This window comes from Hypomesus transpacificus, chromosome 13 (genome assembly GCF_021917145.1).
Source record: "Hypomesus transpacificus isolate Combined female chromosome 13, fHypTra1, whole genome shotgun sequence".
NCBI classification, from domain to species: Eukaryota; Metazoa; Chordata; class Actinopteri; order Osmeriformes; family Osmeridae; genus Hypomesus; species Hypomesus transpacificus.
Window position 1 is genome coordinate 6,734,541 of NC_061072.1, and position 22,441 is coordinate 6,756,981.

At 47.2% G+C, this 22,441-nt stretch overlaps 2 protein-coding genes across 3 annotated transcripts; one reads left to right on the forward strand and one right to left on the reverse strand.

Moving 5' to 3' along the window:
• The first annotated feature begins 23 nt into the window (after nucleotides 1-23).
• On the forward strand, nucleotides 24-11,647 carry mbtd1 (mbt domain containing 1). 2 transcript variants are annotated; one of them, XM_047032279.1, is made up of 17 exons: nucleotides 24-194; nucleotides 1,052-1,253; nucleotides 1,653-1,786; nucleotides 2,165-2,279; nucleotides 2,406-2,488; nucleotides 2,899-3,016; nucleotides 3,226-3,360; nucleotides 3,519-3,607; nucleotides 3,740-3,974; nucleotides 4,340-4,395; nucleotides 4,689-4,793; nucleotides 5,038-5,185; nucleotides 5,412-5,494; nucleotides 6,153-6,387; nucleotides 6,567-6,638; nucleotides 7,270-7,419; nucleotides 8,178-11,647. In XM_047032279.1, the coding sequence occupies exons 1-17, from the start codon at nucleotides 174-176 to the stop codon at nucleotides 8,294-8,296; spliced, it is 2,100 nt and encodes a 699-aa protein (XP_046888235.1). In that variant the 5' UTR covers nucleotides 24-173; the 3' UTR covers nucleotides 8,297-11,647. The 2 variants fall into 2 exon arrangements, with proteins under 2 accessions (XP_046888235.1, XP_046888236.1); XM_047032280.1 differs by having other exon boundaries at nucleotides 30-218.
• A 481-nt stretch (nucleotides 11,648-12,128) lies between these two features.
• On the reverse strand, nucleotides 12,129-15,841 carry LOC124475985 (nucleoside diphosphate kinase B-like). The gene is made up of 5 exons (XM_047032914.1): nucleotides 15,733-15,841; nucleotides 14,036-14,165; nucleotides 13,256-13,357; nucleotides 12,790-12,902; nucleotides 12,129-12,543 (listed from the first exon to the last, which is right to left on the reverse strand). Exons 2-5 carry the CDS (start codon nucleotides 14,159-14,161, stop codon nucleotides 12,429-12,431), a joined length of 456 nt encoding a protein of 151 aa, XP_046888870.1. The 5' UTR covers nucleotides 14,162-14,165; nucleotides 15,733-15,841; the 3' UTR covers nucleotides 12,129-12,428.
• Nucleotides 15,842-22,441: the final 6,600 nt, after the last annotated feature.

Sequence of the window (22,441 nt, forward strand, 5' to 3'; positions counted from 1 at the left end):
AACTGGGTTACACTCACGCATGCGTAGTACAGAGAGAGTAATTTTGTTGATATCCTGCTTGGACCCATTTCTGGGACTGAGGCTAAATTTGTACACATATTTGGCCCTTTTTAAAGGGTTTTACTACTATAAGCGTAGCCAGTAAGAAAGTACTCTATCTATATGACGGGCTGATGGAAGATACAAGGGACTTGGTGAGTTAATTTGCAAAGAATAAGGTTCGTCAGTTTCCGAGTTTAGCTTAGCTTAGCTTCCCCCTTTGTTGTTATCAGTTCCTCTAAAGCTAGCTGGCTAGCACTACGGCGCTAAAGCTAGCTAGCTTCTCTTTAAATTTCCTGACTATATTAAACCCCTGTAATAGTCTTGTTGGGAGATGCATGAAATGGTTCTAGCTCGGTTTGTATTACAGATTAGTAAAGCAAGCTTGCAACAGCCATCTGATCATGTATTTGCTACCAGCCAGTTAGTGTGCTAACGTTACTTATTCAGCTAGGTCTCAGAACTGGAAAAGCAGGTTTGTGCTTGCTGTTGTTTTTCGCCATAACTTTAATTTGAAGTTTAAAGCTGCTAGCAAAGACCGTGGTTGGTGTGTGTGTATATATACTGTACATAAACTTCAAGTGTTAATATCCTTTGGACGGATTATAAAGATAGCTCTAGCTACCCAGCAAGTAACAAGAGCTATTTGGTTGTTACCCCGCCCCCGACACAAACCTGGGAGAGATGGCTCCCAGCAGTATCCCAAGACTTACTGACCATTAAAGATTCACATGTTGCGTGCATTTTCTTAATACAATGTCCCAACAACATGTATGTTTCATTGCATGCCGTTTAACCCGTTCGTCCGTGGGCAGGACTAGAGATTAGTGCTTGTGACTCGTCTGTAGGGGATTTAACCGTTTGAACCAATCCCAGAGTCTAACAAGTTGCCTGTCTACGTACAGCAACTTTTAAACTAGCATCTAGACCTCACAACTCTGTCCCTGCCACCCTTTCTCTTTTTTTATGTCCACTTCCTACACTCTCTCCTCCTGTCATTCCCCTCTCGCAGGCCCAGCGCACCCCGCGTTCCGAGCGTAAGCGCCGAGACTCGTTCGGGATGTTTGACGGGTATGACAGCTGCAGCGAGGAGTCCACCAGCAGCTCAAGCTCCGACGACAGCGAGGACGAGGTTCCCCCCATCCCCCCCAGCCTGCCCATCATCAAGAACAATGGGCAGGTGTACACCTACCCCGACGGCAAGGCCGGAATGGGTCAGTACACCAGAATCAGAATCAGTGCATGTTACATAACCGTAATGTGTTCATTTACCAGACACTACATTTTGGGCGGAACCCTTGACCTGTAGTCACTGCAAGGGTTATTTAAATAACCCGTTGAATTGGGCGCACTTGTGTTGCTTCAATGTTATTTAATTTGAATGTAGTGCTGGGAGTTGATGTTGATGCTGATACATGTTGGCTGATTAAACCGTCAGCAGTGAGGTATTGTGCATGTCACGTGATGTAAAAACAGGTTAATTCATAACATCTCTCAATGTCAAAATGGAACGCTCGCGGTCGATGCGTTGCTAGGCAGAGAGGGACGATTCTGGCTTCTGCGGACGTTCCTTTTAGTTACGTGTGCGTGTGTGTGTGTTCTGTGTTCCTCAGCCACGTGTGAGATGTGTGGGATGGTGGGAGTGCGAGATGCGTTCTACTCCAAGACCAAGCGCTTCTGCAGCGTGTCCTGTTCCAGAAGCTACTCCTCCAATTCGAAAAAAGCCAGCATCCTGGCCCGACTCCAGGTACATCCTGCCCACGCAGAGACAGCCACTCTTCACGTTTAGTTGCATTCTTTTGGTCTGACAAGAAAACGTGTGTGTGTGTGTGTTACTTGCTGATAGAGCGGGATGGTGCATATTGTCATAGGGTGTTTGAAACATACCATTCCAGTATAGGGTCAATGATCTCATCATTCTTCTTCTTCAATAAGGGTTTCACGTGGATACACTGGTAGTGTGCACGTGACCATAGCGAGGGCACCTGGGTTTCAAATGCATCGCAGGAGAAACCAGATCCCACCTTTTTTGGGGGGGGGGGGTCGTGTGTGTCACGCTAAAAGGGCCACGGGCCGCTGCGTGCGATCATGGCTAAGAGTATTGAAACGATGCGTCTCCCCGCAGGGTAAACCGCCTACGAAAAAGGCCAAGGTATTACAGAAACAGCCTCTCATGGCTAAGTTAGCGGCGTACGCCCAGTACCAAGCCAGCCAACAGAACCTCGCCAAATCGAAAGCAGGTACGTTTGGCTCACGCCCATGCTCGGTAGCGTTCGTTCGCTGAATACGGGGCCCGGGGGCATGGTGGGTACAAGGGATCTGTAGTTCCTTATGCAGATGTGTGATGCTTCTCTTGTGCTTTGCAGTGATCCCTGTGGAGAGTTTTGACTGGGGCCGATACATCTGTAGCAATAACCTTGTAGGAGCGCCTGTCAGCTGCTTCAAACATGTAAGAGACGTCCTCCAGGAACTGACGGGTGGTGGAGGGCCTACCCATCAGAAGGGCCCGTGCATGTGTTGTGACAAACCATGTGTCTGTTGATCGTGTCATTTCGTTTTTGTTCGCGTCCTGCTGGGTTTGAACTTTGAATGGGGAGTTCAGGTGTTCTCAGATTTGTTTATGGGGCAGTTGGATTTGACATCCAGAAGACTTTGCCTCCCTCGTTCTCGCTCTCGCTCTCCCGCTCTCGCTCTCCCGCTCTCTCAGGCCAGTTCTGTGTGTGTGTGTCAGGTGTTCTCTTATTAAGAAGTTAAACTGATTCCAGCTGTGTTTGTTTAACTTCTCTTCTCAGTTAACTCTGTTCTCTCTCCTCTGTCTGTCTGTCTCTCTCTCTCTCTCTTTCTTTGTATGTGTCCCAGGTTCCCATGGGAACGTGCTGGGGGGATATCTCAGAGGGGGTTCGTGTGGAGGTCATTAACTCGGACACTGCCCTCTCCACCAAAGTCTACTGGATAGCAGGGATCGTCAAAATTGCAGGTGAGGTCCATTCCGGGATTGGGGCTACAGTGTGGTTTGGGGACATTGCTGAGTCATTCAACTGGGGACTGTTGCACCTGTGTGTCTACCTGTCTGCGTGTTAACCTGTCTGCGTGTTAACCTGTCTGTGTGTTAACCTGTCTGTGTCTACCTGTGTGTATGTGTGTGCACTTGTCTGTGTGTGTGTGTGCTGACCTCTGTGCCCTCAGGCTTCCAGGCCCTGCTGAGGTACGAGGGCTTCGACAGCGACAGCAGCAAGGACTTCTGGTACAACTTGTGTGTTCCAGAGGTCCACCCGGTGGGCTGGTGCGCCTCCAGCGGCAAGCCCCTTGTCCCACCAAAAAGTGAGCCCCTCCCCTAATCCCCCCCCCCGACCCCCTCATCCGACCCCCCCCCCCTCTCTCTCCCTCCCCAGACCCCCAGATGAGCTCAGCTGAATACATTTTTATATATTTTTTTTCTTTCTCATCTCTGAAGCGTTTGTTGTTGTGTTCTCTTGCAGCCATACAGCATAAGTACTCTAACTGGAAAGCTTTCCTCGTGAAACGACTCACCGGAGCCAAAACACTCCCACCAGACTTTGCCACAAAGGTGAGACCGCCCACACCTTGCCGCACACACACGCGGGGTCGCCAGGGCGACCCCCCCCCCCCCCTCCTTTTCTATCTCCTTCACCCATATCCTCACCTTCGTACCCGCCCTCATCACCCTCCTCCTGCCCAGGTGCACGAGAACCTGCAGTACCCCTTCAAGAAGCTGATGCGCGTGGAGGTGGTGGATAAGACCCACCTGTGCCGGACGCGGGTGGCCCTGGTGGAGCAGGTGACCGGGGGACGACTGAGGCTGGTGTACGAGGAGAGCCAGGACGGAACGGATGACTTCTGGTGCCACATGCACAGCCCTCTTATCCACTGCATCGGCTGGTCGCGCAGCATCGGGCATCGCTTCAAACGATCCGGTCAGACCACACTTCAGACGGCGTGCACACGTGACACTCTGGCAGATGAAACATGACATACGGTCGAGTGCAGTTCGCTGAAAGCAGGCTTCGTCTTCTAATATGCAATACACGAGCCTGATTCGACTTTTGGCAACTGTATTCCTTTATTAAACGCATGTTAGTAAGTGCAGCAGATAATCAAGGATTAAGAAGTGTGCTGTTTGTCTGACTAGTATTTTAGCGATGGGTGCCAAGGAGCATTATCTTTCAAGTGCAACGGAAACATGATTTCAAACTTTGAAAAGACTTAATAAGCTTCAGCCAAGCATCTTCATCATGGTCTTGGTGCACTGTGTGTTGACGAGGCTGGTGTGTTTCCTCAGACGTGTCCAAGAAAGTGGAGGGCCAGATGGACGCGTCTCCTCAGCTATTCCAGAAGGTACCGAAACACTGCTCCTTCTGCTGCTCCCTGAACAGACTCGGTTATATGACTCGCTGAACCGACTCAGTTGCTATATATGACTCACTGAACAGACTCAGTTGCTATAATATGACTCTCTGAACAGACTCAGTTTCTATCTGTCTGAGTCTGTCCAGAGAGTCAGATCCAGTCTGCGTGTACCAGGCACGTTGCAAAGTAACCACACAGCCGTCGCCCAGGCCCAGCGAACAGTGATCACATCTCAGCTACAGCGCAGCAGCATCAACATTCTCCTGTCTTGTGGCTCGCAGGTGAAGGACGTGGACCAGAGCGGAGAATGGTTCAAGGACGGCATGAAGCTGGAGGCCATTGACCCTCTCAACCTGTCGGCCATCTGTGTGGCGACCGTACGCAAGGTGAGACACACACACAAACACCTGCCTGTCCATCTCAGACCCCTGCACCTCTCCCATGTCTACCCTACCACACACACACACACACACACCTGCCTGTATCAGACACGCAGGGACACACGGCGCAGGAACAAATGTATTCTTTCTTTGCTTGTATTCTTACCATGTCCCTTCTATGTCGCTCTCTGTCTCTATCTCTCTCTCTCTCTCTCTGTCTCTCTCTCTCTTCCCCCCCCCCCCTCCCCAGGTGCTGGCTGACGGGTACCTCATGATAGGGATCGATGGCTCGGAGGCAGCCGACGGCTCCGACTGGTTCTGCTACCACTCCTGCTCCCCTTCCATCTTCCCCGTTGGCTTCTGTGAAATCAACAGCATCGAGCTCACGCCCCCCAGAGGTACCCCCCCCCCCCCCCCCCCCCCCCCCCGCACTCTTTTTCTGTCTCTCTCTCTAATCGCCTCTATCTCTCTCCTCTCTGCCTCTCTCTCTTTCTCATCCAACCTCTATCTTTCTTTTCTCAGCCTGTATCTCACTCTCTACCCCTCACCCCCCCCCCCCCCCTCTATCTCGGTGTGTGTGTGTGTGTGTGTAAGCCTGGCCTCAGTACTGACTCTGCTCCACAGGGTACACTAAACTGCCATTAAATTGGTTCGACTACCTCAGAGACACGGGTTCAATAGCAGCTCCTGTGAAGCTCTTTAACCAGGTAGGCCCTCAGACCCTGGCCGTCTTCCTGTTTGCTGTGTGTGCGTCCCATGTGACACGTTGTTTGCAGGCGGTGCGGTCCAAGACTCTATGTTCCGAGAGCTGAAAGCCAGAGTCTGTTGGTGTCATATCTGTGTTTCTGTCATCCCGTGATGCGGTCGTATTTGCACCGATGTGTAAGGAATGTGCGTCGGTCACGACATTGAGGGCATGTTCTCAGTGCAGGACCGGGGTTCTGTTGTTGTAGTAAACCGCTCTCCTCTTCTGCTCGACACCTCTTCTCTTTGCTTCTTTACCTCCACCTCTCTTCCTCTCTCCTCTCCTCCTCTCCATTTTCCTTCTCTTACCTTCCCTCTCTCACCTTCTTTCTCCTCCTCTCCTGTCTCTCCTCTCCTCCTCTCCATTTTCTTTCTCTCACCCTCCCTCTCTCGCCTTCTTTCTCCCCCCTCTCCTCTCCTCCTCTCCATTTTCCTTCTCCTCCCCTCCCTCCCTCACCTTCTTTCTCCCCCCTCTCCTCTCCTCCTCTCCATTTTATTTCTCTCACCCTCCCTCTCTCGCCTTCTTTCTCCTCTCCTCTCCTCTCCCTTCTCCTGTCCTCCCCCTTGCCTTCTCTCCCTTCTCCTCCTCCCCCTCCCCCTATCTCTCTCCTCCCCTCCCAGGACGTTCCTAACCACGGCTTCCAGCAGGGTATGAAGCTGGAGGCCGTCGACCTGATGGAGCCCCGGCTGGTGTGCGTCGCCACGGTGACGCGCATCGTCCACCGCCTGCTGCGGATCCACTTTGACGGCTGGGAGGACGAGTACGACCAGTGGGTGGATTGCAGGTCACCTGACCTCTACCCTGTGGGCTGGTGTCAGCTGACCGGGTACCAGCTGCAGCCCCCCGCGGCACAGAGTGAGCACACACACACACTAACACACACTATGTATGTATGTAGGTGTGTACATGCATGCATGCATACATACATACATATTATAAATATACATGGAAACCTATGAAGCTTCATGTTGGTATATCATAACAGGAAACGCTTGTATTATCTGTTAACTGGCTCCTGCTGCATGTCACTCAAGGTGCCCGGGAGATCCCGCCTCCTCTGCCAAAGCAGAAGAAGAAGGCCCAGCAGTACAAAGGACAAAAGAAAAGTGAGTTATCTCTCTCTCTCTCCACTTGTCTCTTTCTTTTTTTCTATCTCTACTTCTCCACCTGTCTCTACGTCTCTCGATGTATCCCTCTTTCATCTTTCTACACCTCACCTTTGCACCGTTCCTATCTTCCTCTTATCTCATCTCCTCACTGGTGGAGGACGCTTCTCTCTAACCTGGGCTCTCATTGGGTGGTGAAGGAGTCACATGACAAGAAGTCAAGCCCCACAGGGTGCATGTTTACCTATGGGTGTGAAGGTGACGGAACTGATGTCTCAGGAAGTGGTGTTTCCTCGGTGACTGGTCGTGTCATCACTAAAGCTCTAACAGGAAGTAGGGCTTAACCAATGAAAAACGCCAACGCCCAAAATATGTTCTCTTATTGTCTCATGGTCAACGGTCCAATGGCTTACCTGCGTCTGGCAGCTGGTGAGCCTAGCTAACCAGGGTATGCTACAGGAGGGTGCTACACCTCAGCATCCAATAAAAATGCTGAAAAATAAACAATAAAAGTTGACCCCCAAAATCTAGCCAGGCAGTGTCCTGCTGTTCCCTGTGTGCCTCTGTGTGTTGACCCCTGTCTGTACCACGCCCCCTGGTGGCTCACTTGGACTCTTGACTTGATGTTTAGAGAGGAAGATTCCAGTTGGTCGACGGCCCTTCAGTCAAGCAGGCAGGAGGAGGAGCTTCTCAGGGGACGAGGAGCAGAGCCCGCCCCCTTACTGTGCCCCGGGCCCCACACGCCCCCGACCCCGTACCCACCTCCACACCCACAAACCAGGTAACCCCCGCTGCTAATGCAACCACTGAGACCCCCACACAGCCAGGGGGCGCTAGCACGGCAGGGACGGGCCCAGTCTGAGGACTGTACCTGTGTGTGGCGGGGCTGATGATGCTGCATGAAGTGTGGAATGTTCCTGGCCTGTTTGGCACCAGGGCTAGGGGCACGGTGCGTTCTGTGATGAAGGTGATCATGAAGGCGTATGAGTACAGCATGTTCATTATTGATCTGATGTTTTTATCCGAAAGCAGCATTATTTGAGCCCGCAAAAAAATCCTAGATACAGTCAAACGCTCAAGGATGTTTCCCTGCCTCAGCACACCTGATTCAAATGAATGGGTCGTTATCAAGCTCTGTGGAAGCCTGATAACGACCATTCATTTGAATCAGGTGTGTTGGAGCAGGGAAACATAGAGGATGATGATGATGATGATGACTCCAGAGTGTTGAGTGTTTCTCTATCATGCCCTCTGTGTTCTCGTGCTGGGGGTGCCTTACACAGATTGCCTCTCAATCTCTTTATTTTTCTGTCTTTCTTTCTCTCGCTCTTTTGCCCACTCTTTCTCTTGATCTCCTCCTTTCCCTACCCCTCTCCCTGTTCTCTCCCCCCTCCGAATCTCTCTTTCTACACCTATATATCCCCCTCTCTCTCTCTCTCTCTTATCCCCCTCTATCCCTCTGCCTCTCTCTCTCTCTATTCCCCATCCCTCTCCATCTCCCTGTCTCCCTCCCATGCTCTCTACCCCCTCCCCTCTCAGATTCTCTGCTACGTCTGAAAGAGGAGTCGGCCGAGGTGGACGAGTTCACCTTCTCCCAGGGCATCTCAGACCAGGAGAGTAACGGCTCTGGCAGCTACCACATCAAGCAGGAGCCCTGAACCAGCCTGGGTGGGGGGGGGGGGGGCTCAGCTAGTACCCAAACCTGACCCCCCCCCCCCTCCATCCCCAGCATCAGCCCCTGGTTCTTCCCCCCCCTCCATCCACACAGCCCCTGGTTCATCCCCCCTCCATTCAGCCTCAGCCCCTGGTTCTGGGGGCCCAGAGACCTGTACAAACTGTGAGAGACTTTTCTGAGCCAGGATCTCAGTTTCAGTTGGTTCCACTTACTATTTTATTTTGTTTTTGGAACGTTTCATGCCAGGTGGACTTGCTTTGTTAATAGTACTTGAACTTCTCAGAGTTGACTTCTTTGTAATATTGTATTTTTTTTTCGTAGATTTTTCTTTCTTTTTTAAAATATGAAAGTGACTTGTTTATGTCTTAAACGCTGATTATTTCTTATCAATAGCCCCGCTGTGGCCGGATAGGGGTGTGGGTGGTGTTCTTGTTTGATTGTGTTGTTAAATATGAACATTCATATAGTATGTGACCTAAATATATAAACTCTATATAGATATTTAGGATTGTAAGTTGAAGACAGTGGCTGTTGAATAGTATATTGTATAAATCACAAACCTTACTTGGGACCCTATAGTATACACTCAGACTAGATAAACCTGTCTGCATATTGTAACTTAGTCTGCCTCTTGGGGAAGAAGCGAAGCGCGGGTATATGAGTGGATTGTTTGGGTCGAGAGTAGATTAACACTGTCACAGACTGCACTACAGCAATGGCGGTCCAGTTCCCCTCTTAGACAAACCTTCAACTGCTCGTCAGTGGTGGGCAAACAACGAACATAGACGTAGACATCACATTGAGATATGCAAATATTTGATTTAACTTATTTCGTTGACATTTGCTTGGGGGGGGGGGGGGGGTAGTTTTTGTTTTTGTTTGGGTGGTTCCAGAGCCGTATTGATTCAAAATTGGTTGAAGTGTTCAACTGAGCCGCGGAGTAACAAGCGTGTGTCGGTACCGCCCAGCTGTCTCTGCCACCTGGGGTCAGTCACGGCAGCGCAAGCACGGCACACTGGCTGTCAGATTTAAAACCCACCTACGTCCTAATCTCGTTCCCAATGACCAATTTATTTTTAATTAATTTAAATGTTTGGGGGGCTTCTGCCGGTCTGAAATGATGCAGGTTTTGACCTGAGACTCGCGAGAGTTCTTGTTTTCTAGACAACCCCAATGTTCCTTATGATGATAACAATTTGTATTTGTTCAATTTTGTTTGTTGTTGTTCTCCACTGATCTCTGCTCTACCTCCTGATACGTTGTGGAGAATTCAGACTACCGCGTAAACCATGTAGATGACTCGGAGGCCGCTCCCTGTTCCTCGTGAGGAGTCGACACCAAACGCAACAGTGTACCTAACACAGCACAACCGAGGTAGTCCTCTCGATTTGAATTATTATGCAATAGTAGTAGTGTGTTCTGTATTTGCCGTTAACAGACCCTTGAGTTTATACGTTTAAAGCCTACAATATGATGGATGCACAAAGTACTATAGCCTAATCTATAATTAATTTATCTCAGTACTGTGGCGTAACTGTGGTGATGGTGTGATTGATGGTCTTTAATGATGATAGCTTAACCTAAAGTTGACCCTCTGTATAAGAACTATATTATATAGATTGCAGCAGAAATAGACAAACTCAGTGACGGTCATTGACCCAGATCTGTTTATACCAGGATGGTCCACCATAAAATTCTCAGGAAGTATTTGCATTTTCTAAGACTTTTAACCGACGGGTTTGTTAAGAGCGTTTCAAAGAGTTGAATCCGAAAAATAATTGCTCAGTGACGTTACACAAAATCACTCAAACCATGCGTATCCTTTTTTCGAGAAAGTATAAGGTCTTACCTGTCAATGTTAGTCTTTTTTTTTTATAATATTTTTTTCACATCACCGCTTGTGTTAATGTGTCTCACGCTCTTTCTTGCTCTTTAAACTTTATAAGGTGTAAAGGCTTTGCTTTCTAACGTTACAGACAACATGGTAGACCTCTTCATCTCGCCTACCCCCTGTCATCCCATGATTGTGTGCATTTTTATACTTCTGTGACGAAGTGTTCAACGTGTTGTGTATTGGTTTTCCTCATCGATGTGCAATTACACACCATTTCTCCTTTTCTATAGGAGGGATTGTTAAGCTAGTTGTACGTCACATCGAGCAATAAAACTAAACGTCTCACAATCTTTCGTAAGGGGAAAAGGTTTACAGTTTAAAATGACGAGATTGTGCACGGCGCTTACTAAACACCAAGGCATTAATAAGGCATTTTACGGTCGTCTCAATCAGTTCACTGACCAACCTACGTAATATCTTTGTAAACATTTCAGTGGTGGGGAAAAAGACAACTGTTTTTATAGACTAACTTTGCTGCTATCTTCTCGTAACCCAAATGGATCCTAATGCACAATCAGCTCTTCAATTTATTTTTCTTTCGTTTGACTGATGCTTCCCTCCTCTCTCAGTCAACATTCTTTCGTCTTGAAGCCCAACTTCATAATCAATACCTCGCCCCTTCAGATTGTGTTTGGTGTCCAGTGTGGTGTTTATATTGGGTGGCGTGATGGGTGTTGGGGTTTGGTTGCACCGTTTTAGTTCAATAAACGACAGGGCGTGTAGAGTAGTGGGTGATGCTGTGCTTAACTAGTTTTGCTGTAATGGTCTTAGATCGTGCTACTTGCAGACTCTCGTCAGCCACCTGCACTGGTCTGGTCGATCGGCGAACGGTGTGATGGGTCTAAACAACATGGTGTGACAGGAGCTGACACATGACCTATTCTGAAGTGTTGCTTAGACCTAGGCAGATGTTGCAGGTACTTGTAGAGTTGGGCTTTTGGATTTTCCTTTGAATACTAACACGGGTCTTTTGTATGTTATTTACCCCATTATATTCCAACATAATATCGTGGTGCTATATATATATATATTTGATAAAAATTACTTATTGTATTGGGACTGTCAAACTGCAAATGTGAATTGAGGGTTAAGTTATGTTTCAAATTTTATTTTGGATACAAATAACACAATTGTTGAAAAAAAGCCCTACGTATGAAAATGAATCCCAACCCTTGAGGTACATTATGAACTTACTGATAAAAAGATCTTTTGATAGTATCTGTTTCCTTTATGGTAATTTTGTGCTGTGATTAAGGTTTGATACTTTTCCCCACCCCTTGAATTTGTAAATAAATCAAATGTTTGGGACAATGTTGGTTAAATTGATACATTTTTGTTTACAAGCATTGCAAAACCATTTCTGCATGGCTGTCAAACAATGTTAATGATTTTTGTAAGAACCAACTTTTTACACTGAATAAAATATTGTATGAACTGGTACATCCCGTTCCTCTCGTCTGCCTTCTCTCATGCAACCTGCGTGCTCCGTGGATTCATGTGGCTTTCCGTCCTTTCTTAAGAGGACAGATTGCTTGAGGTCAGAGCAAACCTATTTCAGGCAATGTTATGTGAAGGACCTCCGTGCCCTTCCTGTGATTCAGTCCACCATTAGGTCAACAGTTCACTTACCTTAACAGGCCTCAACTCTACACTTGAATCTCAAATTGAGATTACAGGTCTGGCTAATCCCTTTCTGTTGTCAGGCAAAAATGGGCCTGAAGATGGAGGGCGGTTTGTTCCGGCAAGCAGTAATCACACCATTAACCTCTTCCATCTGGAATCCAAAAGTAATTTGGCAGCTGTAGAGGGAATTTTAACCTATGACCTGCCACTAAGCTGTGCTCATCCATGATACTGTATACATATAAGGCTAAAGAGCTTAAGAGTAAGTGTGTATATAGAAAGGCTCATAGCAAACAGATGGGATTGTGTGCGTTTTATTGGAAAGTAAATTGCCATTTGACAAATGGAATCAAAACATAATCGAACATAAATTCAACGGTGCGGTAAGTGCCTTCAGGAATGTAACTCGGAAATGGAGCCAACTGGGATGGGAACCTTGGAATGGACCAATCACTGATGCAGTCACACAGAACACTTGGGGAGGTGGCGAGATTCTCAGAGAAGCCCCGTTTAAACCACGTCCGAGGACACCGATCCAGGATCAGTTTGTGTGCCCAGCTCAATGGGATGAGATGAGGGTAGACTGATCTCAGACCAGTTAATACAGCCAGTCGTGGGAGCAGCTTGTGTAGCTGACCAGCTCCTCTGGTTTGAACCACAGGCCGATCTCGTGCTTGGCACTCTCCACAGAGTCACTGCCATGGATGATGTTCCTGCAGGTGGGAGAAAAGAGTCAGTCAAGAAAGCAGCCTTCCTTATTAGACCCTCCTCATCCTAAATTCTAAGTTGCTAACATGTAGCTGGTTGTCATCCCACCCCCCACTCGTATTTTCCAAGTGAAGTAACTCAGATCTGATGCCAGGTATGGGGGGGGGTGGGAGTAGATGGACACACGATTGGGTCACGACCGTGCCGCCTGGAGCGGAGGGCACCGATTGGCTTGTGGACTGCTCACTCACCTGCCAACCTGGATGCAGAAGTCTCCCCTGATGGTTCCTGGTTTGGAGTCGGCAGGGTTGGTCTCTCCCAGCATCACTCTGCCAGTCTTCACAGCGTTCATCCCCTCCCACACCTCAGGACAGAAACACACCAGGTCAACATCCACGGTCACAAACGTTCAAGGGGGTTTGCATCCCCAAAGCCAGGTTCTCAAGATAAAACCAGACGATTCCTAGACTGACCACTAGAACAGTGTTAGAACGACACTCCTAAACCTTGATTGTACTGCACAGTCAGGACTATGCATGCGGCACATGTAAATGAATACAAATAATTTACATTTCAACGATTCTATATCAACTGACGGCACACCAGAAACAGCTAGTTTTTTCAGCATTTTTTTTCCTCCCCCAATCAATGGGGTCAGCGGACCCTTAAAACCATAAACCCCATCATGTGTGGCGCGATGGCCGAGCCTGGACTCACCATGGCGCAGACGGGACCAGAGTTCATGTAGCTGACCAGGCTGGGGAAGAAGGGCCGGTCCTTCAGGTCATCGTAGTGCTCCTTCAGCAGAGACTCTGGGGCCTGGAGACAACACACACCATGAGCTCTCCTCATCTACTGGGCGGTCACACACAAACTGATGGGGTGGTTAAAGGTCAATCGTTCAAAGGAAACGTCACCAGTCCTTGGCGGTCTTGATTTGATTTTTTTTAATGGTTACACAACTTTAAAAGATTTTTATCTATGTAACAACAGATCAAGTTCTTGACAAACTAAGCAGTTTACAGGGCTGCAATTCAGGAGTTGAAGCTGCTTGCAGTGGCATTCAAGAAACCCAACTCTGGAGTTAAGACCAGAGGGGCCAATGCAGCCTCAATCCTGCCTTGTAGCATGGACAGCCTGAAGTGACCGCCATCGCCATGCCAATAGCGATAGACTATCCAGGTCTTTGGGGTCGTGAGGAGATTTCCTGACCGTAGACCAGAATGGATCAGAACTCAGCCTAAGCACTGCTCTGGTTAAAAATAGCTAATCTGGTCATGGAGTGGAGTACAGGACAGCTGGTAAACGGTTGCATCAGCACCATATTAATGTCACTTTACTTGTGGAATCGTGTATGGAATAGGGGACAACTGACTCACTTCATAACCTTAACTTCCAGTTGTAAAAAGACCCGTTGGCTGAGTCAAGAACCTGCATTACAGAAATCTGAATCTGAACTAAAATTACATTTACAGTGAATGTCGCCATGTAACTTACATGCAGGAATTTCATCCCCACGAGTTTGAATCCTTTCACCTCGAACCGTTTGATGATCTCACCGACTAGCCTCCTCTGAACGCCGTCGGGCTTGATGGCGATAAATGTACGTTCCTCGTTAGACATGGTGCTGCAAGCAAAGGGAGGGCGTGAAGGGAAGGAGAAAGGGATGCAAGACCATTTACACTCGTTAGAACTTCCAAGACAAGTAACTTACGTCTTCTCTGCAGCGCATTTGGCACATTCGGCTTGGGGGCCGGTGGCAGGTGCTGACGCCCCCGACCCCATTACAGCTGAAATATCATTAACGGCTCCGCAAAACCCGACAACTGAAGACCCTCTTCTCAACTAAACCCTCCGACTTGTCGTTAGAAGTTTGACGGTTGACATTCCGGTGTAAACATTTGATCCGCTACAGTGAAGGTAATTTAGCTAATCTCTGACCGCACCAAATCTTCGCGCATGGCTCGAAACACTCTTTGCTGCGCATGCCTAATCCCGGAGTTTGGAATAGTACCAAATCAATCCTTGGGAGAAATACTGTAGCCACCACAAGGGCCCAGTAGGTTAAATACTGTTGACATTTGTTGCCATCTTGTGCCAGGTCAAACTATCTTAACGTGCCCCTCAATGGCCGTAGCCTACACATTAACATGCATGTTCATATTCATGCTTATGAGTGATACTAACGAACGTTTAGAGATCCATGAAAGTGGTTATAATGTGGTAATGCTTGGACCGGAGTTAAGTGAGACCTAATAACATTACCAGGAATAGAGCTAAGTAGTTAGACATGGTGATGTAGACGTCACTGAATCGCTTCACCTATCCGAAGTTTGACAGAAGGCCTTCTGCCTTACAAAAACTTCAGTGTAGTAGACGGCTCTAGACAGGCACCAGTTTTTACTCGGCTACGCCCCGCGAGGAAAAAGCCACGCTGCTGAAACAAGCTGGCTACCTACTAGCATCATGCCGCGTGTGAGGTGTAGCTAGCTTTTTATATCAATAATTGCATACTCAATTTCAGTAAGCGGCACCAATATTGTGTTTCGTATACAACACAAATTTCAACCACCCAAATTTTAAGCTAGTTCCATATCAGAAACCAATTCATTCAGAGACAATCACGTGGCAAAGGCTTCCCGCAACCTGATCGGGCCCACATCAGACAGCAACTCCTCATTCTTGCCTTTTGTGTTCCGGCTACTGTAGCTTATCTGACGTGTCAATTAGCACTGTTCAGCCTACATGCGGATAGCCATTAAATGTGATCCATCCATGCTGAACATGCAACCCCGTCCTCATTCAAAATCAAGTTCAAACGCGTGAAGAACGAAAAACAAATAATGGTTCATTTCTTTTTTAAACTGTACCTTGCCCTACACTGCAGCAGGAAGTTGCCGGTGTGCATGCGTGTACGTTCTCCGGGTGCACCAGTCCAGCCCCATGAGGAGCGAATATAAGTAAAGGTTGCTTACAGACGATATAAATAAGTTATACGAAAACAAAAAAACTAACTTAAACACGCGTAATTTCGGCCTTAGATCAAAGCGAAATGCTTTTAAACGCTACCAATACCCTTAAAACGATTCTCAAATACAACACAGGTGACGAAAGAAAACAACCATGTAATTCAGTGTGTATTGCCTTATAACTAACATAAAAAAGAGGCATAAAGGGATCCACAGCAGGCCTACCTTCTTGACAAATGATTTTTCTAGGGAGGAAGACGACGTGTCCTGATTCCGCTGAGCCGGTGAGTTCAGTAATCCTTTGTTAGGACGCAGCTTCCTTTTTATACCGGGAGGCGGGGACTAAAGCTGGACTGCTAAAAACGTTCATGATGACGGAAGCGCGATGCCCTCGCAAAAAGGATATTCAAACCAAGACATGTATTGTGCTGTTAAAATGTTCAAATGATTTTTTGAGCTATGCATGGGCGTCACCGCAATATAACTTGGGGGGGTCACGTCCCCCCCACTTAAAAAAAAAATAGTTTGGACCCCCCCACATTTGCGATCAAAATATTAGTGCATGACCTGTCTACTAGTCCAGCGATCTTTCCATTGCTTCATAATCAAGTCTGTTCCACTTTATCAGTAGGGAGAATACCCATAGCAATAGAATTCCACTCCACGTTTTATAGAAAAACAGCATCACGCACGCAGATTCAACTCCCATAGGTTACTCTTTGATCGACGCATCGCGCTTGCAGCTAGCACTTCAGACATGACGGTTCCACAGACGAAATGGATATAAGGAGGGTTTTTTCGAGGAAAATGAAATTAAGTCAAAGTTGCCCAAGTTTTCCCTTCAGTGGCCAAAGCACCCATATGAGACATTCTCTGACTATAATGTTGATTTCTTTATCTGGGTCTGAAATATGTTGTGCTTTTGGTTGTGTTCAGACCTAGGCGTCTGTTTCAGGCAGAAAGAGATGACAAGGATGTTTTTTCCAAGTAGCTACAAAATAAATTGCTGGTGTTTTTTTTTTATTGCCATAACAATCGTGAGCTAATCTGGAGTATACCATAGCTAACATGATTGTTTTTCTAACGACTGAAAAAAAAAACTTTATTTCAGAATTGTCTTCCAAATTAAACAATGCTGCTCAACTTGTAATTTTGGCAATTCACAGAATTGTATTGCTACATGTTAGTCTGTAACATGAAGGCAAAACTGATTCAACCATTAAAACCATATATCCTCTGAAAGCTTATACCCTCAAGATGTTATCTAATGGGACAAGAGACACGTCCATCTCTCCATATTAGTATGCTGCCCATGCATAATAAATTCGGTATTGGTAAATGGAGCATATGGCTGATACTTTTTTGGGCTGTGCCATTTGGGGAAACAGATTCAACCACCTAAACCATGTATTTTCTGAAAAGCTTACATCCTAAGGATGTAATCTGTGGAAAAGACTACAGGTTTGAACACACATTTGATCATTTCTGAACTGTCCAGTCATGCTTTAGGGAGATGATTTTTTTAAATGTAGCCTACATAATTATTAAGCTACTAAACCGCTACCAATTGTGAATTTGATATGCTGATAACATGATTTACATCTCAGAAATCTTCATATGAACAATCTACATTAAGCTTATTATTATCATTATAAAAGAATGCTCAATGCATCTCCATGTCTCCTGATGTAGGTGGTAGAGATTGAGAGTGAGTCAGAGGCAGGGGCAGCATGCAGGGGCAGCGGAGACAGCTCTGTTGCTGAGGTGAGTGCTGAAAGGTGACAGGTGGTTGAAGATGTCCCATTGCTTATTGGGAAGTTTAGTTTTCAAAGTATTTCAACGCCCAGCCCCTCAGTATATGTATAACAACTATGGTAAATAGTTGTGGTAAATGCACCAGAATGCGGGAAATTGCATTGCATTGTGTCCCCCCCACTCTCAAAATGCTGCTGACGCCCATGGAGCTGTGATATGTGGTGTGACGTCACATCTGCGCAAGCCCATTCTCTTTTTCCGCGTACGGTGTTCAGCAACGTATGAAGTTGAATTTTCATGGTATGCATATCCGAATCAGAATAGAATCAGAATCTGAGTACGTTTTAATAGAAATAGTTATAGAAGTAGTTTACACAACAAGGAATTTACTTTGGTGGGCAGGTGCATACATTAAAATATAATAATCTTACAAATGTGTGTGCAGTCCTAAAATGTAAAAGTAGGACATTATTCATGTCAGTATTCATCATTAAGTCAATTATTACATCCATACATTATTCAACCAATTACTCAAGTTAGGACTGTTGATCGAGCTGTTTGATTATACTGTATTCTGCCTGGCAGTGATGTCTAGCATTAGACAATATCCAGCATCAGATTAGTTGTTTCATGACATCTGACATCTTGATTCAGTGCTGTTTAATCTGTGGACTTTATGAAATCTAAAGTGCTGGATGATGTGACCACATATTAATTATCATTACATAACTTGTCATTAAAGGATAAAGCAGTGATGTGTGTCTGGTTTGATACTGAGGATTTTACAATGTACTCCCCCTCATCTTGTCCTACATTCAATGACATCCATCTTTCTTCCAGTCTTTCTTTACTCCTTTGTCTTTTTCTGTTTATCCAATCGTTTGAGAGTGTTGGCTCCCAGGGATTCGCTTTAGCAGTATGCAAGTATAAGATGTATCATAGCAGAGACTGAATGTGCTTTGAAAGGCTGAACACAGACATGTCATCTCCCCACCTGCCACTGGTCCACTCTGTGAACACCTGCAGGAGAGAGGGAGGGAGAGAGGGGGAGCGAGGAAGAGAGAGGGAGAGAGAGGGGGAGCGAGGAAGAGAGAGGGAGAGAGAGAGAGAGAGGGGGAGTGAGGAAGAGAGAGGGAGAGAGAGAGAGAGGGGGAGAGAGAGGAGAGAGAGAGGGGGAGCGAGGAAGAGAGAGGGAGAGAGCCTACACAGAGAGGGATCGTGTGAACACCAGCAGGAGGGAGAAAGGAAGAGAGAGAGAGACATAAGGAGAGGAAGAGAGACTTCTAAAAAGGTGAGAGGAAGAGAGACGCAAGGAGAGGACGAGAGACTTCAAAGGAGAGAGGGAGAGAGACGTCTAAGGGGGAAAGAGGAAGAAATGGACAGAGAGGAAGACTCACAGAGAGAAGGAGTCTTTTCCTGGGAATTCTACATGGCAGTTTATGTGGAGTCATAAGACCTAAGCTGTGATGGATAGAAACGTCTAACACACAGACACACACACACACACTCGAACGCACACATACTGACATACACTCACTCAATCCCACTCACACACACACAATCTTACTAGTACTCACCCTAATTTCCTTCATTGAATTCCCTCGCTTTGAAACCGCGATTCATCATCACTCTCCCGCCTCTCCTTCCCTCCCCTTTCCCCCCCCCTCCCCTTCCCTCTCCTCTCTGTCTGCTCAGCGTGTCTGATAGAGTAACAGGCTCGAGACTGCAAGGCCTGCTGGGTAGACGAGGCGAGGAGGAGGCCGGAACAGTTCCAAGCTTCTCCTCGCTAGCCTCCAGCGGGCTCTCTCAGAAAACAAACGGCCAGCTAATCCCTCCACCTAATCTGCTGACTGCTCTCTGGATGCGAGCTACTCCCAGCCCTATTTTTACCAGGTCTTAGAGCCAGGATTAGACACCGCGGCCGCCAAGTGGTGGCTTTTAAACCTGGGTTTAATGTGTCACTATTCCAAAGGCCCGTGGTGGATGATCTGGTACATTATTCTGATGACTCCCTAAAGCTTGTTAGCTGTTTCACCTTGTGTGTGTGTGTGTGTCTGTTACGTTAATGTGTGTGAGTGTGTGTGTTTCGGGCGTGAGCGTGTGTAGGTCTGTCGGTGTGTGCATGTCTGCCTAGTTGTGTGAGTGTGTGTGTGTACATGTTTGTGTGGGCACATGTGTGAGTGTACATCAGTGTGTGTGATTAATAGTGTTTTGCTGTAAAAGACTCCTGGAAGGCCCCCTGGTGAGCTGCACTCTGGGTAGCCGAGAGCATAATTGGACTCGAGTGAAAGTGGTCGACTCCTCCTCCTTTTACAGGCACGTCTTCTTCCCTCTCTCTCTCTCTCTCTCTCTCTCTCTCTCTCTCTCTCTCTCTCTCTCTCTCTCTCTCTCTCTCTCTCTCTCTCTCTCTCTCTCTCGCTCTTCCTTTCTATCCATTCCCCCCCCCCCCTCTCTCTCTCTCTCTCTCTCTCTCTGTCTCTCTCTCTTTCTGTAGATCTCTCTCTGTAGCTCTTGTTGTATCTCACTCTCTCTGTATGCCCCCCCCCCCATCCCTCCCTTGCTTTCTTTGGAGGATTTGCGTTCCATTCAAAAGGCCCAAAACGCCACGAGCAGGAAGTTGTTTGTGTAATGGCTTGTAATGCAGTGCGATCGTTCTGCTGAGAGACCAGCCTGTCTGGCTGGAGAGAGAGGCAGTAGAGTGACTCGGGATTGATACAGTAAATGGATGTTTGACAGGGAAGATTGTCACTTTATGGCTGATAATATTCAGGGCTGTGTGGGAAGGGAAATAGACAATCTCAGGTATCATCAGAGTTGTCTGTTTGCCACGCGCTCGTGGTGCCTGAGTCAGAGTCGTGCCTGTGTGGTTCTGACGTCATCCAGCCGCCAGCCTGCTCTCTCACTCTCTTCCCCACTGACCTGCTGGCATCCCCCCCCCCCCCCCCCCCCATACCACACCACCATCACACACACACACACTCACCCCCACTCACACACACACTTGTATGAGCCTGCTACTGCTGCTGCTACTGCTGCTGCTGCTGCTGGGTGCTCCAGCAGGTCCAGGGATCATCACAATCATCCAGATGTCATCGTGGAGTTGGGGTCACAACCCTCTCCCAGAGACCGCTGATGTAGCAGAACGGCTCGCACTGTGAGAACGGAACTGGCAAACGTCTGTGTCAGGAACGCAGACCCGTCTGAACGTCTGGACTCAAGCTAAGGTGATGGGGATCTCTGTGCTCGTGAGTTTGTCCCTCCTTAAAGGCGCTGTGAGGTTATTTCGAGGCTGTTCCAAAATGTACTTGTCATCACATGGACAAACACACACGCACACGCATGCCGGCATAAGCGTCACGCAAGCACAAACCCACAACGACGTAAACACACACAATCCCAAACACACGTATAACACACACCTACACACTTATCCATTACACACATAACACACATAACCCCCAAAACGGAGTTGTAGAGGTAATTCTATTTCTACAGAGTCTACTTAAGAATTCTATTATTTTTCCACACACCTGCATTCATGATTTAAAGCCTTACGACTGCTAACCTGCTCTCCAAAAACAAGAGCAATGGATATTCAAGAGTAAAGTTGATGGCCTATGAACTAGCTTGCAAACATCTGAATTATTGATGCAGTTCTAAGGCCAGACCTATCTCAAAACCATAAATCTCTTTCCCATTTCTTTGCTATGTGTTTCAAGGGGAAGTGCTGAAATTTTTATAGTCTACTACTCACCGAAGAAGAAAGAAAAGAAAAAAAAACGCACAGTCAGACTGAAATACTCTGCTTTAGGATTCTTTCACCGCTCCTAGCCTCCACTTACAAGAATAAATATGGATTTATATCATATTATTATAATAATCATATCATTATGGATTGCCCGACAGTTAAAGAAAATGTACGATACCGAAGACGATTTTACGGCACTGTCGATCAGTAAATGTTATTCCATCGTCTACCACTAGGTGGCAGTGTGGCAGCGTCACAGGTAAAAAAAAAACGTGCAGTGGCTGTCATGGAGACGACAGCACGGAACGCAAAAAAAATCGTTTTTCTCCACTAGTTCCATATAAAAAAAATTGCTATATCTGTTGTTGTTTTCTAATCCAAAAATGTTTTTTGGGCGTTGCAACATTTAGCTTTTTCAGAACCAACTTTATATCAGAGACAATAATTGCAGCTTCACTTGATTCGTCAGCACACGGATTGTGTGCGTGTTTCAAGGACAAGGACGCAAGACACTGAACTGTTGTTTTGCATTCGGCAATTACAATCTGTAGTTCTCAGTGGTAGGCAGGGTTCTACATTAGAGTTTGTGTGCGCGTGCGCGTGTGAAGTACGGAAGGGTAGCAAGTTGCAACCATCAGGACCTTAAGTACCTATGCCAAACACTGTCATCGCTGCAACCTCCTCTGATAGCATTATACTGCCCTGTGTTATAATCACAGATCGAGATGTTTGCAGTAAATAACCTGGGCAGAGCAGGGGATTGACTGTGGCACAGTTTTATTTGCTTGTGTGTGTGGGTGTGTGTGTTTGTGTGTGTGTCTCTCTGTCTATCTGTGCATGCGTGCGTGTGTGTGTGTACATGTGTGCAAGCCTACGTATGGGCCTTATTCAATGTGTCTGTTTTGAAATATGCTGCCTGCACAGTGGTCGGAACTCAATGCCTTTTTTATGTAACAACCCTTCACTCCATCTCTGTCTGCCTGGCTCCCCTCCGCCTCTCGCGTCCTTAACGGCATCGTAGCTCACCCAGAACTTCTCAAATGGCTTTGTCGATTACTCTTTGACTACGTTAGACCTGGCTGGATAGAGCATGTCTCATCATACGACCACTTACTACAAGACACACAGTCTCTGTGTTCAATTTACTGTCACACTCCACCTCTTCCGGCCCCCTCAGAGACCGCACGGAGACCGGATTTACGGCCGGGTTTGATTGGAGAAGAAGGAGGGAGATAGAGTGGGGGGGGAGGGGGAGAGAGAGAAAGAGATGGAGAGCAAGGGGAGAGAGAAAGGAAGGAGAGAATGAAGAAAGGGGGGGGGGGAGAAGTGGAGATGGTAGCTGAGATGTGGATACTTTACCCTGTGCCTGGTAGCTGAGATGTAGTTACTTTACACTGTGCCTGGTAGCTGAGATGTGGTTACTTTACCCTG